Source organism: Lithobates pipiens, unplaced genomic scaffold (assembly GCF_037356315.1).
Source record: "Lithobates pipiens isolate NorthernLeopardFrog02 unplaced genomic scaffold, aLitPip1_a1.2 Scaffold_23, whole genome shotgun sequence".
Classification (NCBI taxonomy): Eukaryota; Metazoa; Chordata; class Amphibia; order Anura; family Ranidae; genus Lithobates; species Lithobates pipiens.
The window spans coordinates 326,275,690-326,293,672 of record NW_027507785.1 but is presented as its reverse complement, the minus strand read 5'-3'; the positions used below and the strand labels follow the sequence as shown (position 1 = coordinate 326,293,672).

At 46.0% G+C, this 17,983-nt stretch overlaps 1 protein-coding gene across 7 annotated transcripts in view; it reads right to left on the bottom strand.

The window, feature by feature from the left end:
* Positions 1-2,727: 2,727 nt before the first annotated feature.
* Positions 2,728-17,983, bottom strand: part of SZT2 (SZT2 subunit of KICSTOR complex) — a 297,498-nt gene continuing 282,242 nt past the window's right edge. For 6 of the 7 annotated variants that reach the window (XM_077450667.1, XM_077450670.1, XM_077450668.1 and 3 more), the window contains one exon: positions 2,728-5,426. In XM_077450667.1, the coding sequence (XP_077306793.1) occupies positions 5,283-5,426 (144 nt within the window). In that variant the 3' untranslated portion in view covers positions 2,728-5,282. The remainder of the gene's footprint in view (positions 5,427-17,983) is intronic. The other variant, XR_013262121.1, reaches the window with a different exon arrangement.

Genomic DNA, 17,983 nt, shown 5'->3' with positions numbered 1-17,983 from the left:
CTCATAGAGAACACATTTAACCCCTTCCCTGCCAGTGTCATTTATACAGTGACAGTGCATTGTTTTAGCACTGATCACTGTATTGGTGTCACTGGTCCCCGCCGCAATGTCGCAGTCCTGCTAGTAAAAAATAAAGTCCCTAAATCTATCCCATAGTTTGTAGACGCCATAACTTTTGCGAAAACCAATCAATATACACTTACTGGGATTTATTTATTTATTTATTTTTACCAAAAATATGTAGCAGAATACATATTGGCCTAAAAGTCCGCGGGACCCGGTCGCCGCGGGCTTACCCGCGATCGTATTACGGGGAGACTGAATGGGGAGATGCCGTTGTAAACAGCATCTCCCCATTCTGCCTAGCAACAAGTGACGCTGATCTCTGCTCCATGTGATTGGAGCAGAGATCAGTGTTCACTAACACAAAGCCTAGCCCCCCACAGTTAGTAGCACACCCCTAGGAACACTTAACCCCCTACACTGCCACCCACTGGTTAACCCCTTCACTGCCAGTGTCATTTACACAGGAATCACTGCATTTGTATAGCACTGATTGCTGTATAAATGACAATGGTCCCAAAAATGTCTGATGTGTCTGCCGTAATGTCGCAGTCACAATAAAAATTTTATTTGGGTGCAGGGTCACACGACCGCGCAACTGTCAGTTAAAGTCACGCAGTGCCGTATTGCAAAAAAAATAGCCTGGTCATGAAGGTGGGGGTAAAATCTTCTGGAGCTGAAGTGGTTAAAAGCAGTCAGGGTAAAGCTCCTTTAAATTTACATCAACTTCTGTGTATTTAGCAGTTCAGCTTTAAAACTGAAATACAGTTGCTGCACACTGATACATTAGTGTTGTTAAATGCAAAATCATGTTCCCCCCAGATGTCACTCCATGACCTGGTCATGTGGCCAAGATCCCGGTCATGTGATCTTTGAAGAATCGTAATTTATGCCGGTGTTCTGTCGGATTTTGTAAAGGAAGTGACGTTCCGTTGCGGCCATCTTGGTACATCCCACACGCGGCCACTGTAAGGATACAGTGAGAAGGTGGCCATCTTGGTACACTCACACTTGGCTGCTGTAAGGATACAGTGAGAAGGCGGCCAGCTTGGTACACCCACACTCGGCCGCTGTAAGGATACAGTGAGAAGGCGACCAGCTTGGTACACCCACACTCGGCCGCTGTAAGGATACAGTGAGAAGGCGACCAGCTTGGTACACCCACACTCGGCAGCTGCAAGTATACAGTGAGAAGGCGGCCATCTTGTTACTCCCACTGGAGTCTTGCATTTCACACTTATTTTTAACAGTAAACTCAGCTTATCTAGTGAAATACAGGATTTTAAAGTCCGTCTGTTTTGATGTTGAATTTTAAAAGCAGCAGAGAGCCTGCAGATCTCACAGGTTTGCTAAACTGATGGAACACTTGTTCACAAGATTGATCTTTTTTACATAACGTATCTTTTCTCTCACTCCCGGTCCTTCTTCTCCAGTTCAGTGGGGAATGGAGTACGGCCTATAACCATGTTACTTTTTTGATAAAGTGTCTTCACTCCTGTTTTAATATGTAGTGTGAATCATACTTGTAACATTAGGGGTTACGTATATTGCACATCATTCCGATTGTAATGCTGTTTGCCAGCTACAACCCTATTTTTGTGGTGTTATATTATATCTAGGTTACATTGCATGTATAACTTTGAGCACATGTATGGGCCATTCCATCTGTTCTGGTTTTATTTTTTGGATAAAAAAAAAACGTAATAAAAAAGATCCAACTTATAAAAAATAAAGCAGAAGGAGAGGTGGAGGAAGCACAGATTCACAGAATTAATGCAGGCTGTAGATCCTTGCACTACAGGTCCTCAGGTACAGCTTCCTTTCCAGCAAGAACAGTGAACAGCACATTAGTGACATCACCAAATCTGGTGAGACTAGCAGTCAGAGGCAGCTATACCTTAAAGCAGGGGTGTCCAAATATTCTAAACTAAGTCAATTTACTTGTCCTTTAGACATCAGGAGGGCCAGACTGTGCTCTGTGGGAGTAGAAAATGCCTGCATCATTGAGGTTAGACAATGTCTCGAGATTGGTGGTCAGTGGGAATACAAGAATTACATGGCGCCCTGCGGTCAGTAGGAGGAAGAACAGTGACCCGTCGTTGGTATCAGTGGGAGGGGGCATAGTGCCCCATCGTTGGTGTCAGCGAGGGGCATAGTGCCCCATCGCTGGTGTCAGCGAGGGGCATAGTGCCCCATCGCTGGCGTCAGCGAGGGGCATAGTGCCCCATCGTTGGCGTCAGCGGGGAGCATAGTGGCCCATCGTTGGCGTCAGCGGGGAGCATAGTGGCCCATCGTTGGCGTCAGCGGGGAGCATAGTGGCCCATCGTTGGCGTCAGCGGGGGGCATAGTGGCCCATCGTTGGCGTCAGCGGGGGGCATAGTGGCCCATCGTTGGCGTCAGCGGGGGGCATAGTGGCCCATCGTTGGTGTCATTGAATTAAATAATGCAGTACTGTCAGTGTAAGTAATGGTGCCCCAAGGCCCGGATAAAGGCAAGCAAAGGGCTGTATCCAGACCAGTGGCTTAGAAGATCTCGCACTGCAGAAATACAGCACAGCTACTAGGCTATGAAGCGGGAGTACCCAGGCACAGGAAGTATCTTACTTTTTTTCTGGAGCAATCCAAGACAAATATTCTTCATCACTGACTAGAAGAAAGCCATCTCTACATAGAAGATACTCGTTTATTCAAATAATTAGAATATTCTATCAGATTTACATGACATTTACATAAAATCTTACATCTGATAATTAAATTCAGCAATGGCTTCAGGATTAAAATAAAACAGTTTGTAACAGGAATTCTCATTGAGTGATGTCCGTGGTGCTTTTAGCCTCTATCCAGATTCTGTGGCGTATCACGGGTGGTTAGCAGCGAGTAGCAGAGCCAGGACCGGCGGAGAAGTGTCTGACTCTCTGGGAAATGAATTGGCATCTCATGGACTTAACTTTTAACACTTGGTCCTGTGATGCAGCTCTTGGGAAGAGTAAAAGGAACCTCCTCCTGTGAGAAAGACGAAGGCCGCCATTGCTGACCTCCTAAGAATGCCAATTGCCTGGCTCTCTCTGACAATGGTCCTTTTACTCATTGACCTGGAACAAGCATGCAGATTAGACTGCATAAATATTCTTGGCGAGTACCTCAGAAAATAAGTCACTGAATCAACTTGAAAGCCAAGCATCTAGCATTTTCAGAAGGAAAGCCTCCATAATGTCCGATAGGCTCCTTTTAAAGCTATCCTCAATTGTAGAGGGGGATGTTCAATGCTTAATAGCCTTCAGCCAACCAACGCTTGATAGCCTTCAGCCAACCAACGCTTGATAGCCTTCAGCCAACCAACGCTTGATAGCCTTCAGCCAACCAACGCTTGATAGCCTTCAGCCTTGATAGCCTTCAGCCAACCAACGCTTGATAGCCTTCAGCCAACCAACGCTTGATAGCCCTCAGCCAACCAACGCTTGATAGCCCTCAGCCAACCAACGCTTGATAGCCCTCAGCCAACCAACGCTTGATAGCCCTCAGCCAACCAACGCTTGATAGCCCTCAGCCAACCAACGCTTGATAGCCCTCAGCCAACCAACGCTTGATAGCCCTCAGCCAACCAACGCTTGATAGCCCTCAGCCAACCAACGCTTGATAGCCCTCAGCCAACCAACGCTTGATAGCCCTCAGCCAACCAACGCTTGATAGCCTTCAGCCAACCAACGCTTGATAGCCTTCAGCCAACCAACGCTTGATAGCCTTCAGCCAACCAACGCTTGATAGCCTTCAGCCAACCAACGCTTGATAGCCTTCAGCCAACCAACGCTTGATAGCCTTTCAGCCAACCAACGCTTGATAGCCTTCAGCCAACCAACGCTTGATAGCCTTCAGCCAACCAACGCTTGATAGCCTTTCAGCCAACCAACGCTTGATAGCCTTCAGCCAACCAACGCTTGATAGCCTTCAGCCAATCAACGCTTGATAGCCTTCAGCCAACCAACGCTTGATAGCCTTCAGCCAACCAACGCTTGATAGCCTTCAGCCAACCAACGTTTGATAGCCTTCAGCCCACCAACTTCAACAGCAGAGTTCAGAGCTGTATACGGTCTAAACCCTTAGCTGAAATCAGCAGCACTGGGACAGATCTGGTTGTGAAGAGGTTCTGCCTGAACAATGTGAAGGACAAAAGCCTTCTCTCTGTCTCAGAGTGGCCAATGTCAAAAAAGAGGGCTCATACATAAATTATAAAAATAAATAAAAAGCTGCTGCAGGTATAAAGTGAAGGCACCTAGAGCAGACTCCCAAACTTCCCTGGCAAGGCCAAATCCTGGTGATGCAAAAGCCTGCCAGCCCCTTCCTGCCTCCTGTACATTTTTAATGGCTAGTAAGACTCCTCTCCATAGTGATGCATCAATAGAAATGTGCAGGACAGGGCTTAGCTGCAAGTTCCTAAACCGTCTACAGGTGTTGGCTTTATATGTCAGGTTTGGTGGTGACAAGCTTTTGGGAGGTCGCTGCAGCTATAGGTCTAGTCTCAGTGTATCTCTTACCTGCATTTGTTTTATTTCATAGAAGTTCAACCCACAACTTAAAATTGTTGATAAATTTCCCAAGGACGAAGTGCATGTAGCACTTGGTCCCACTCTGATGCGTGCTCTTGTTGCTGAACTAGTGTGGTCAACAGCACTCCTGCCTTCACTCACCACTTTCTGTCCAAGCTGCTCAGCTGGAGACGAGTATCTAATAGATGTGGGTGACAGCACTCATCGCTGCCATTAGCAGGCCGGCTGGAAACAAGTGCCATCATTCACTACATTGGGGGAGGGGTCAGCTTGGATCACAACACAAGGAGAGCGCTTGTAAACAGCGGAGAGGGTGAGGTGGCTACAGTGCTCTAGCTCCCCCATGGGAATGTCCATAAATTGGGCTTCAGTCTGGGGTGGAGCACAGACATAAAGATGTGATTTTATTGGATAAAGCACCCACAGATCAGAACTGGGGAATCAACAATGATTTTAGGTTGTAGTAATGCTTCTTTGTTAAACAGTCCTTTGGAAGCAGTTCTTTGTACTGTAGAAGTTATAGAGCACCTGTGCATCACAGAAATTATCTCCTGTCAGGGATAAACCTCACACTTTTCCAGGAGAACGTCCCTATATCCTGTGCTTTGGCATTCCAGTGTGGCAGTAAGAAGACGTGATTGGCGGTACAGTATTGGCGGACGTTGGGAAGGCGCTGTCAGAGAAGACCACTCCACAGATTGAAGCAGGCGGTGTTGATGACGGACTCCAGGTGGTGGTACGTGGAGACCAGCTGAGGTAACGGACTGTCGCTGTTCTGCGGCTGCTCTGGAAACGGCTCCCGGAACACCACCTTTAGGCTCTGCAATAATGAAAACATAAAAAGACAATGAATGCTGCTTCTCTTAAGGCAATGATGTGCTATTTACCGATCCTCCAAAACAAGTAAATCGCTAACCCTGCAGCGGCTCCTTGGGAGGAAACGTATATATATAATTAGAGACTTTCTAGAGAGAAGAGTCCAAAATGCAAGGTATAACTAGCACGGCATTATAGAAAGGCATAAATAATACATTTATTAACCAAACAGTGCAACATTTTGGGGCCACTGAGGACTCCTTCCTCAGGCAGAAGTGACAGTTGACAAAAATGAAACACAAAAAGGGCAATTTATAAAGACCGTCTCAGACACTCTTCAGAATTTCAACGTGCCTCCAACACAACTAATGTCAGTGCAGGCAACAAATTTGTGTACCTGTTGCAGGCAGGTGCATGAATTTGAGCATGCATCACGTGTGGAGGACATACCGGACACTCCGGCCTCCACCCCGCCACTGTAGCGGTCACACAGACAGTGCAGCGGTGGGGGCGTTCTGTATCTCACGGGGTGGAGCCTGATAGGGATTCACAGACACTGGTTTCCCATCAGGTCCGCTCCCCTTGTGACTGTCAGCAGGCAAAGCCTTAGCCAATAGAGAAGCCTGCTACTGGCTATAAAAGTGCCCACTCCGGATTACAAGGAAAGAGCAGGCCTGATTGGGAACCAGTGTCGGTCAATCCCCATTTGGCCCCGCCTCCTAAAATACAGAGCTCCCCGCCACAGCGCTATTGGTATGGCAGCTACAGAGGCAGGGAGGAAGCGCAGTTGGATTGAGGCCGGAGTGTCCAGTATGTCCTCCACACGTGATGCATGCCCAGATAGCACGGGGGAGTGGACCCGACAGGGAACTAATGGTCTCAGCTTCCCCATCAGGCTCTGCCCATTGCAATCTAACTGGCTGCTTGGAGGTTGTGGGCTGTGAAGGTAATAGCGTCCTTAACAGCAGCGATAGGGAGAGAGTAGCGGCAGCAGCAAATATGCTGCTCTACTACACTGCATACAGAGACAGGCATTCTGCCTGTCTCTATAACATCTTAGAGAAGGTGGAAAATGTAGATGTAGGAGAGAGGGGATTTATTACGGTGCCTATTAATGGTAAAATTGGACGTGAGGTTACCAGAATCTCAAGTAGTTAAATATAATGCATAGAAATTTTGCAACAAAGCTTTATTGAAAAAACAAATATTTATAGATAAAAATTCTGTATATTCACAGGAATATTACAAAAAATACCACAGTACAAAGATAAAAATATTCAATCTACTCAGTTTAAATTGCTGGTCAAGAAAGTCCCAACATGTTTCGCCATAACCATGGCTTCTTCAGGGGAACCAGTTCTTTAACCTAAAGGAGGATGAATAGCAACCCTGGCTCATCCACGGGCCCACAATCGATGGAGCTATCCCAAAAAGGGAAAAAAGAATGGAACAACCAAGCCTTAGGTTTCACCTATAGTGAAAGAGTACATGTCAGGGACGCTGGGAATTTAGGCAGGTTTATGGTGAAAAGGACGTGATGTCAGATGGCCTAGATCCTAGATTAGAGGTGTTTTAGAATATTCACCAATCAAAGGCAATGGTTGGTATCCAACAACAGAACCTAGCCCTAACAGGGCTAGATAATGAGCAAATTGCTTAATAATGTGGCCCTTTGTCCGCATGTGCGATACACATCAGCGATGGCTGGCTCTTCGGGGACGCTGATGTCTATCGCACATGCGGACAAGGGGCCACATTATTAAGCAATTTGCTCATTATCTAGCCCTGTTAGGGCTAGGTTCTGTTGTTGGATACCAACCATTGCCTTTGATTGGTGAATATTCTAAAACACCTCTAATCTAGGATCTAGACCATCTGACATCACGTCCTTTTCACCATAAACCTGCCTAAATTCCCAGCGTCCCTGACATGTACTCTCTTATACCAATTCTGATCGTCACTATAGGTGAAACCTAAGGCTTGGTTGTTCCATTCTTTTTTCCCTTTTTGGGATAGCTCCATCGATTGTGGGCCCGTGGATGAGCCAGGGTTGCTATTCATCCTCCTTTGGGTTAAAGAACTGGTTCCCCTGAAGAAGCCATGGTTATGGCGAAACATGTTGGGACTTTCTTGACCAGCAATTTAAAGTGAGTAGATTGAATATTTTTATCTTTGTACTGTGGTATTTTTTGTAATATTCCTGTGAATATACAGAATTTTTATCTATAAATATTTGTTTTTTCAATAAAGCTTTGTTGCAAAATTTCTATGCATTATATTTATTTAACTACTTGAGATTCTAGTAACCTCACGTCACATTTTACCATTAATAGGGACCGTAATAACCCCCTCTCTCCTACATCTACATTTTATATTTTCATTTTGGGATGAGGTGCCTTATCCATTAAACCCTCTTGCCAAACCCCTTCCCCTATTCATATCTTAGAGAAGGTCTTAATTACCTCCAGTTTCATTCATGAATTTTTAATTTGGTGCACTATTAGGAACTACCTCAATATGTCACACGTGTTAGTAAAGGGGCGATGGCGATATCTGAATCTGGTAATGGCCATTTTAAAAGGGACACAGTGCCAGGAAAATGTCAGTAGGAAATCTTTTGAATTCTCAAGAATGTTTAAAGTGGTTGTTAAGCCACTCTAGCCTGTATACACCATCAGCACTGCCTCCTATTCTAGTATCCCCCTCTGTGTACGATTTATGAAAATGAATGCTGCAAATACCTAAATTTGCTGCCGAGATTGCGATCACATGACCAGCCAGCTTTCTCCTGCAGAGGGCGGGGCTGAGATTCCTTCCTCTGCTGATGTCAATCTGGAGGAGAGAGCTGGCTGGTCATGTAATTGCAATCTCAGCTCTTAAATTAAGTATTTACAGCATTTATATATATAAATCATTCACGGGGGGAAGGGGGGGGAGGACCTGCAATAGGAGGCAGTGTTGATGGTGTATAAAGGGTAGTGTTATGAGAGCAGTAAGGGGGGGGGGGGGCGCAGCTCACACACACAGATGGGGGGAGGACGGGGGAGGACTCGGGAGCAGAGAGGAGAGTAGATAGCAGGCTGCTGATGACAGAGGCACATAAACTGACCACGGTGTCTGGTCTCAGCAGCCACGATAGTACCGTGGTCAGTTTACAGAGGGGTGGGGAGAAACTGTCAGGATCAGCCAGGTTTTTTTAGGTGTTACAGGGGGCCAAATTACACAGGACAAGCACTGTGTCATATAACATGTTTAAAGGAGCAAGATCCAATTTTTATTTTTGGGTTAAGTAACGCTTTAAATAGCTCAGATCCACTAACCACATCCCCCATTGCTTCAGTACCACCCCCACAACCTAAAGGCAATCAAGTAATGTCTAAAATATTAAACCGCAGAGTAGTAACTGCAAAGTCCATCATGGAAAACGTCTACAGTACTGTGCAAAAGTTTTAGGCAGGTGGGAAGAAATGCTGTAAAGTAAGAATGCTTTCACAAATATATATATTTTAATTGTTTATTTTTTATCAATTTACAAAATGCAAAGTGATCGAACAGAAGAAAAATCTAAATCGCATCAATATTTCGTGTGACTACCCTTTGGCTTCAAACCGGCATCAATTCTTACACTTGCACAAATTGAGGGATTTTGTAGGATTAGAGTCAGGCGTACGATTAATCACTCATACAAAGCAGGCGCTAATGATCATCAATTTCATATGTAGGTGAAAAAACATTATCTGAAACAGAAACAGCTGTGTAGGAGGCTTATAACTGGGTGAGGAACAGCCAAACTCTGCTACTAAGGTGAGGTTGTTGGAGACAGTTTCAAGTCACAGGTCATACACCATGCCAAGACTGAGCACAGCAACAAGACACAAGGTAGGTTATACTGCATTAGCAATGTCTCTCCCGGGGAAAGATTTCAAAGTAGATTAGGGGTTCAAGCTTTTTGAAGAAGCACGAAGAAATAGGCAACACTGAGGACCATAGATGCAGTGGTTGACCAAGGAAACTTAAAGAAGAAGTAAACCCTGATGGGTTTTACTTCCTACCTTTGCCCCTGCAAATTAAAAGCATAATGTGCTAGCACAATGTGTGACACTTACCTGCAAACGTAGCCTGCGCCGTCCCCGCTGCAGGCCGTATCCATTTTCCCCCTTCTTCCTTTAGGGGGCCGCAGACTCTGTGACTGGTCGGAGCCGCGTGACGTTACTCCCGCATGTCACGGCATTCGTTCGTGAAGAAACGGCACAGGGGGACCATTTCTTCACAGCGCATGCGCAGATGACATCATCGGCGCAAAACACAGTAAATATTTCCTAAACGGTGCACGTTTAGGAGATCTTTACAGTACCTATACGTAAGTCTCATTGGCTTACCTATAGGCACACCTCCCAACTTTTTGAGATGGGAATGAGGGACACCTATCAGCAAAAGTATGCAGGCATAGGACACACCCCCTGCCATGCCCCCTTAAAGGAGAATTGTACAAAAAAACAAGACTGCCTAAACCCACAAGTGCTTTTCTTTACCACTACTGTTCCTTTATATTGGCTTTTGGAATTTACAAATGCAGCAATTTAGAAATCAGTTAAAACGTTTGGTGCATGAAAACACTTTTTGATAGATAAAAAGTGCATTTTATATACATCTATGAAGATCAGACCAAAATGAGGGACAAATGAGGAGGAATTAGGGAGAGAGGGACATTGCTCCAAATCAGAGAAAGTCCCTCGAAATCTGGGACAGTTGGGAGCTATGCCTATAGGTACAACTTGCACAGAGAGGTTTACAACCTCTTTAACCTCCCTGGCGGTATGATTCATTCTGGAATTAGGTGCTGAAAGCGGTACAATTATTTTGCATGGAAATTTGGCGTTTTATATTGTAGTCCTGTAATTCTTAAGAATAACTCTCTTAAATCTGTTCAAACCAGAGTCTAGCGGACATCCCGGGTATGATAAAGTTTATAATATAATAAAGAATAATAAAAATTATTCAATAATGTAATCAAATCCTAAAACACTGAAAAAGGGACACTTTTTGGTTGCTATGGACAATCTCCAAATTCCAGGCAGAAAAAACAGTATTTATAATATAAAAGTGCATGCAGGGCACTGCACAGACCACTAGGGACAAAGGGAGTGTGCATTTTTTAACCACTTGCTTACTGGGCACTTAAACCCCCCCTCAGTCCCAGACCAATTTTCAGCTTTCAGCGCTGATGCACTTTGAATGACAATTGCGCGGTCATACAACACTGTACCCAAATGAAATTTTTATAATTTTTTTCCCACAAATAGAGCTTTCTTTTGGTGGTATTTAGTTACAGCTCAGAGTTTTATTTTTTGCTAAACAAACAAAAAAAGATGCAAAAAAAAATAAAAAATCATGTTTTAATAGTTTGTTATAAAATTTTGCAAACGGGTCATTTTTCTCCTTCATTGAAGTGCGCTGATTAGGCGGCACTGATAGGCTGCACTGGTGGGCACTGATAGGCTGCACTGGTGGGCACTGATGGGCTGCATTGGTGGGCACTGATAGGCTGCACTGGTGGGCACTGATAGGCATAGTTAAGGCGGCACTAATAGGCACAGATAAGGCGGCACCGATGGGCACAGATAAGGCGGCACTGATGGGCAAAGATGGGCACAGATGGGTGGCACGGATGGGTGGCACGGATGGGCACTGATAGGTACCACTGATAGATGGGACTGATGGGCACTGATAGGTGGCACCAATAGGTGGCTCTGATAGGTGGCACTGCTGGGCACTGATGGGCGGCACTGGTAGATGACACTGATGGGCACGGATAAGTGGCACTGGGGTGCAGCACCTTTGAGGCAGATTGTGGGCACTGCTGGGTGGCACTGTGGGCACTGCTGGGTGGCACTGACGGGGGCACTTTTAAAACATTTGGCACTTCAGGGGGCAGGTGGGCACTGGCAGATGGGCACTAGCAGGGCTGGCCGTGATCGGGACTGATGTCCCGATCATGGCCGCCGGTGATCGGCTTTTTTTTTCTCCTCACGCTGACAGGAATAATAGCAGATTACCGGCTCCGTTATATCACATGATCAGCTGTCATTGGCTGACAGCTGATCACGTGATAAGGGGTCGGGATCGACCCCTTGCACGGATCGGTGATCAGGCGAGTCTCATGGACTCGCCGATCACAGAGCGCGCCGCGCGCGCCCCTCAGGGGGCACGCAGGCTGCTCGTGCACGGGACGACGTCAATAGACGTAGTCCCGGCAAAGGAGATCCGCGCTGTAGCCGTCATTTGGCTATAGCGCGGATCTCAAGTGGTTAATAAAGTACTGTAATCTGTAAGATTACAGTGCTGTGTGTGTTTTGACTTTTTTGAATTTGCCGCCGTTCTCCGCTACCGTGCGCCGTAACGCCGCAGGGAACGGAGCTCGGCGGCATTCGGCACTGTGAATCGAGCGGAGGACAGCTCGATCACACAGCGCGGGGGACATCGCTGGATCCAGGGGACAAGGTAAGTAACTCTCCCTGTGTCCTCCCCTGCATCCAGCGATGCGATCCCGAGTCTGGCTCGGGGGTTACCGCTCCTGTCAGTAAAATCCCAACCAGAGCCAGACTCGGGAATACCGCTAGGGGGGGGGGTTAATGCAGCAGATGAAGGACACATCATGCTTACTTCCCTTCCACATCAACAGATCTCCAGCAGTGCCAACAGCTCAGAACTGGAGGAAACTATTGGGACCCAGATACACCTATCTACTGTCTGGAGAAATCTGCCCAGAAGTGGTCTTCATGGAAGAATTGCGGGCAAAAAGCCAAACCTTCGACATGTAAACAAGGATAAGCGACTCAACTATGTAGGTAAACATAGGAACTGGGGGTGCAGCGGGTGCTCTGGACTGATGGAGTCACAATGTGAAATATTTGGCTGTAGCAGGAGGCAGTTTGTGGTGAAGGGCTGGACAGCGGTACAATAATGAGTGTCTGCAGCCAATTGTGAAGCACGGCTCCTTGAAAGATGGGGGGGGGTGCATTTCTACACCTGGAGTTGGGGATTTGGTCAGAATCAATGGTGTCCTCAATGCTGAGAAATCCAGTGCGTGTCCTCTCAAACGTTCTTCTGGAAGAATGGTAAAACATCCCCATAGACACACTTCTAAACCTTGTGGACGGCCTTCCCAGAAGAGTTGAAGCTGTTATATCTGCAAAGGGTGGGCCAACTCAATATTGAACCCTACGGACTAAGACTGGGATGCCATTAAAGTTTATGTGCGTGTAAAGGCAGGCGTCCCAACACTTTTGACTATATACAGTGCCTTGCGAAAGTATTCGGCCCCCTTGAACTTTTCAACCTTTTGCCACATTTCAGGCTTCAAACATAAAGATATAAAATTTTAATTTTTTGTGAAGAATCACCAACAAGTGGGACACAATTGTGAAGTGGAACGAAATCTATTGGATAATTGAAACTTTTTTAGAAAATAAAAAACTGAAAAGTGGGGCGTGCAAAATTATTCGGCCCCTTTACTTTCAGTGCAGCAAACTCACTCCAGAGGTTCAGCGAGGATCTCTGAATGATCCAATGTTGTCCTAAATGACTAATGGTGATAAATAGAATCCACCTGTGTGTAATCAAGTCTCTGTATAAATGCACCTGCTCTGTGATAGTCTCAGGGTTCTGTTGAAAGCGCAGAGAGCATCATGAAGACCAAGGAACACACCAGGCAGGTCCGTAATACTGTTGTGGAGAAGTTTAAAGCCGGATTTGGATACAAAAGATTTCCCAAGCTTTAAACATCCCAAGGAGCACTGTGCAAGCGATCATTTTGAAATGGAAGGAGTATCAGACCACTGCAAATCTACCAAGACCTGGCCGTCCCTCTAAACTTTCAGCTCAGACAAGGAGAAGACTGATCAGAGATGCAGCCAAGAGGCCCATGATCACTCTGGATGAACTGCAGAGAACTACAGCTGAGGTGGGAGAGTCTGTCCATAGGACAACAATCAGTCGTACACTGCACAAATCTGCCCTTTATGGAAGAGTGGCAAGAAGAAAGCCATTTCTCAAAGATAGCCATAAAAAGTCTTGTCTAAAGTTTGCCACAAGCCACCTGGGAGACACACCAAACATGTGGAAGAAGGTGCTCTGGTCAGATGAAACCAAAATCCAACTTTTTGCCCACAACGCAAAACGATATGTTTGGCGTAAAAGAAACACAGCTCATCACCCTCAACACACCATCCCCACTGTCAAACATGGTGGTGGCAGCATCATGGTTTGGGCCTGCTTTTCTTCAGCAGGGACAGGGAAGATGGTTAAAATTGAGGGGAAGATGGATGCAGCCAAATACAGGACCATTCTGGATGAAAACCTGTTGGAGTCTGCAAAAGACCTGAAACTGGGACGGAGATTTATCTTCCAACAAGACAATGATCCCAAACATACAGCAAAATCTACAAAGGAATGGTTCACAAATAAACGTATCCAGGTGTTAGAATGGCCGAGTCAAAGTCCAGACCTGAATCCAATCGAGAATCTGTGGAAAGAGCTGAAAACTGCTGTTCACAAACACTCTCCATCCAACCTCACTGAGCTCCAGCTGTTTTGCAAGGAAGAATGGGCAAGAATTTCAGTCTCTCGATGTGCAAAACTGATAGAGACACCCCAAGCGACTTGCAGCTGTAATCGCAGAAAAAGGTGGCTCTACAAAGTATTAATGCAAGGGGGCCGAATCATTTTGCACGCCCCACTTTTCATTTTTTTATTAGTTAAAAAAGTTTAAAATATCCAATAGATTTCGTTCCACTTCACAATTGTGTCCCACTTGTTGGTGATTCTTCACAAAAAATAAACATTTTATATCTTTATGTTTGAAGCCTGAAATGTGGCAAAGGTTGAAAAGTTCAAGGGGGCCAAATACTTTCGCAAGGCACTGTATATATATATATATATATATATATATATATATATATATATATATATATATGATGGGTCCAAGCTGGACCAAGGTAACAATGTATAAAATATCCATGCCTGGAATTCATCGACTGGCAAAAAAAAGTTACTGGCTTGGCCATCTACAGCCTAGGATGAGAAGAGAAGGATCAGATATATCGGTAGTTTAGCGAGACGACCAACAAGAGCAGCGATGGAAAAAATCGCCAACTCTCCCCCAACAACAGCAAAAAGGGAAAGTGCTTAATTACGAGACACAAAAGCAAATTCCAATTAGAAGTTTCTGGCTCCCCCGCTGTGACCACATTAAAAGCAGTCATCGAGAGTGACGAGGCCGTGACGGGAGGAGTTGTGAGCGAGGATTGCGGTGATGCTCGGCTTTCCCGGTTTTGTTGTCTTTCTCATTAGCCGTTTAGCGCTGAGCAAATCAAACAACTGATTCAATTTAACACTGAAATGCTTACTGACCATTTTTTACGAGCAAAAAAAATAAATAAATAAAAACCCCATGCTTTTTATTTCCCTAATTATTTTGTATCTGATCATGAAAGTGTTTGTGAAAACAAGCGGTGACCCTTTAAGTGACAGACTTCTGAGCGAGGCATTTTTCGGCACACGGATTAATTTGTAATCCTCAAAGCTTTGCAGGGACATTTTTTTTTGGATCCATGCAGGAAAAAAAAAAAAAGCCGAAACAGACGCATTTGTGAAATCTTCACCTTTGAAGATAAATGTATTCTGCATAACAAGTCGGAGCCGTGACTGATACAGAGGCTTTGTTTTCCTCACGTCGGCAGATGTATAGGTTCACCGTATACTGCTGTGACAGGCGAGATAAAAGGGGGCTTATGGAATATTAGAATTCGCTGGTGAGGCTCCACATCCTGGATACCGGGCTAGTCCGGGGACACACCCAGCGCTGCAAGGTGGGCGCAGGAAACTTGGAGAGGGTTCAAAGAGCGGCGGATGAATGAATGGGGCGAGAAAAAGTCTTGCAGTGAAAGGTTAGAAAAATTAGGCTTATTTGATTTGGGGGGGGGGGGGGGGGGCCACGACGACAAGTGACCACAGATGAGATCCGATTAGCATGTAATAAAATAAAAATATGCAGTACATCGCCGCAATACATTCCCCCCTCCCCCTCCCACGTTTTGTCTCCTTAAAACAGAACTTCACCCTTCTTGACAACTTTCCTCCTCTCCATCCTGCACACCCCGCCCCCACTGTACATTGATCGGGTGTTAGTCACCTTTTTGTTACCATCCATTGATTTGCGACCTCCCTCCTTTGTCATTTGCCTGGGCTCCTAGTCTCCAAACTGCCACCCTTTGCTTGATTTTATCTGGCCCTTGGGGCATTATTTTCATCTAACAATGGGACATAATTCTCCCCCATTGACATCAATTAACATGCTAAATTCCTCCCAATGACACCAGCAGTGGGGCACAATTCCTCCCAATGACACCAGAGATGGGGCTTAATTCCTCCCAATGACTCCAGCGATAGGGCCCAATGACCTGGAAAAGGGTCATAATTCCTCCCAATAAAACCAAGGGTGGGGCACAAACCTTCCCAATGACACCAACAGTGGGGCACAAATCCCCCCAATGACACCAAGGGTGGGGCACAATTCCTCCCAATGACACCAAGGGTGGGGCACAATTCCTCCCAATGACACCAAGGGTGGGGCAAAATTCATCCCAATGGATAACAAGAGTGGGGCACAATTCCGCCCAATTGATACCACGGGTGGGGCACAATTTCTCCCAATTGATACCAGGGGTGGGGCACAATTCCTCCCAATTGATACCAAGGTCGGGGCATAATTCCTCCCAATGACACCAAAGATGGGGCACAATTACACCAATGATGGGACACAATTCCTCCCAATGACACCAATGATGGGACACAGTTCCTCCCAATGACACCAATAATGGGTTACAATTCCTCCCAATGACACGGCGCAATCCTTCCCACCGACACCAAAAATGGCAGATTGCTTATTGCCACTGATGTCAGGACCTCTTCTACTCCCAATGGCCTGAGTCCGGCCCCCCTCAAGTCTGAAGGACAGTAAACTGGCCCTTTGTATAGAAAGTTTAGAGACTCCTGGCCTTGGAAATTGACATCAACGCCTCCTGGTGCCTCTTAGGATATATGACATGGCTATCTCAGGAGGCGCCAGGAGCATCCATTCACCAAAGCAGGACGAGGTGTGCCTAGCAGCACATCGGGAGGTGTGCCTGTGCCTCCCAATGACATCCCAGAAAAAGATGTCAGTGCCTGACCCGAGTGCCAACTACAGAGAAGGGGATTTCAGCGGGACAACACTGGATCCACTAGTATCCTTCCTATGCAGAACATTGCTTCAGGGGGGAGGCAAGGGTAAAGTTCCACTTTGAAGCTGAACTCCAGGTATGGATTTTAGTACATAGCCACACTGGACCAGCTTGGAGTGATATAAGTATACATATTCCATGTAAAACAGAAAGAGGGTCCGGCAACCCCAACATTAGTATAACGTTCTTTATTTCTCACACAGGAGTAAGTAAAATGCATACATATTCCATACCTGTGGGGCCACTGTGGAAGTAGAGAATTGATGTAGTGATCACCACTGTCTTCTAGGTCCTGTGCTCATGTGACAAAAACCACAGCAGGCATTTGGTCACATGACTAGCCGCAGAGGAGTCTTGAAACTGCAGCATTTTGTGCATTTGGTTACCATGTAGGGGTGTAATTTATCTTCAGTTTTCAAAGCACACTATTATAACTGCATTTAAAGAAGAATGGGATGGATACGTACAGCTATATACGCTGATCAGCCATAACTTTATGGCCTAACCCACCTAACCCTGACCCCATTTAGTCATGGACTCCATTACACCTCTGAAGGTACGCTGCGGTATCTGGCCCCAAGCCATCGGTAGCAGATCCTTCAAGTCTTGTAAGTTGCAAGGTGGGGCTTCCATGTTTTTCCAGCACATCCCACAGATGCTCAATTGGATTGAGATCTAGAGAATTTGGAGGGCCAACACGTCGGACTCCACGTTGTGTTCCTCAAACCATTCTTGAACCATTTTTGCAGTGTAGAGGGCACATTATCCTGCTCAAACAGGCCACTGCCACCAGGAAATGTGGCTTCCATGAAGGGGTGTATTTGGTCACCCATAATGTTTAGGTAAGGTGGTACAGGTCAGGTAACATCCACATGAATGGCCCGGAGCCAAGGTTTCCCAGTAGAACGTTGCCCAAAGCATCGCTCTGCCTCTCCGTTGGTTTGCCTTCTTCCCATACCACATCCCGGGCTGTTGGCGAAACACGTCAGCGGTTTTGCTTGTCACTTTTTGTAACCAACCATTATAATGGTTATGTGGAATACAGAGTTGCCGACTCGAACCTTTTACTTGTAAAAGAAAAAGTCATTCATCAGACCAGGCCACCTTCCTTCCATTGTTCAGTGGTCCAGTTCTGACGCTCACGTGCCCATTGTAGGCGCGGGTCAGCATGGACACCCTGACCAGTCTGCGGCTACACAACCCCCATACACAAAAAAACGAGATGCTGTGTGTGTTCTGACACCTTTCTATCAGAACCGGCATGAGCTTTTTCAGCAAT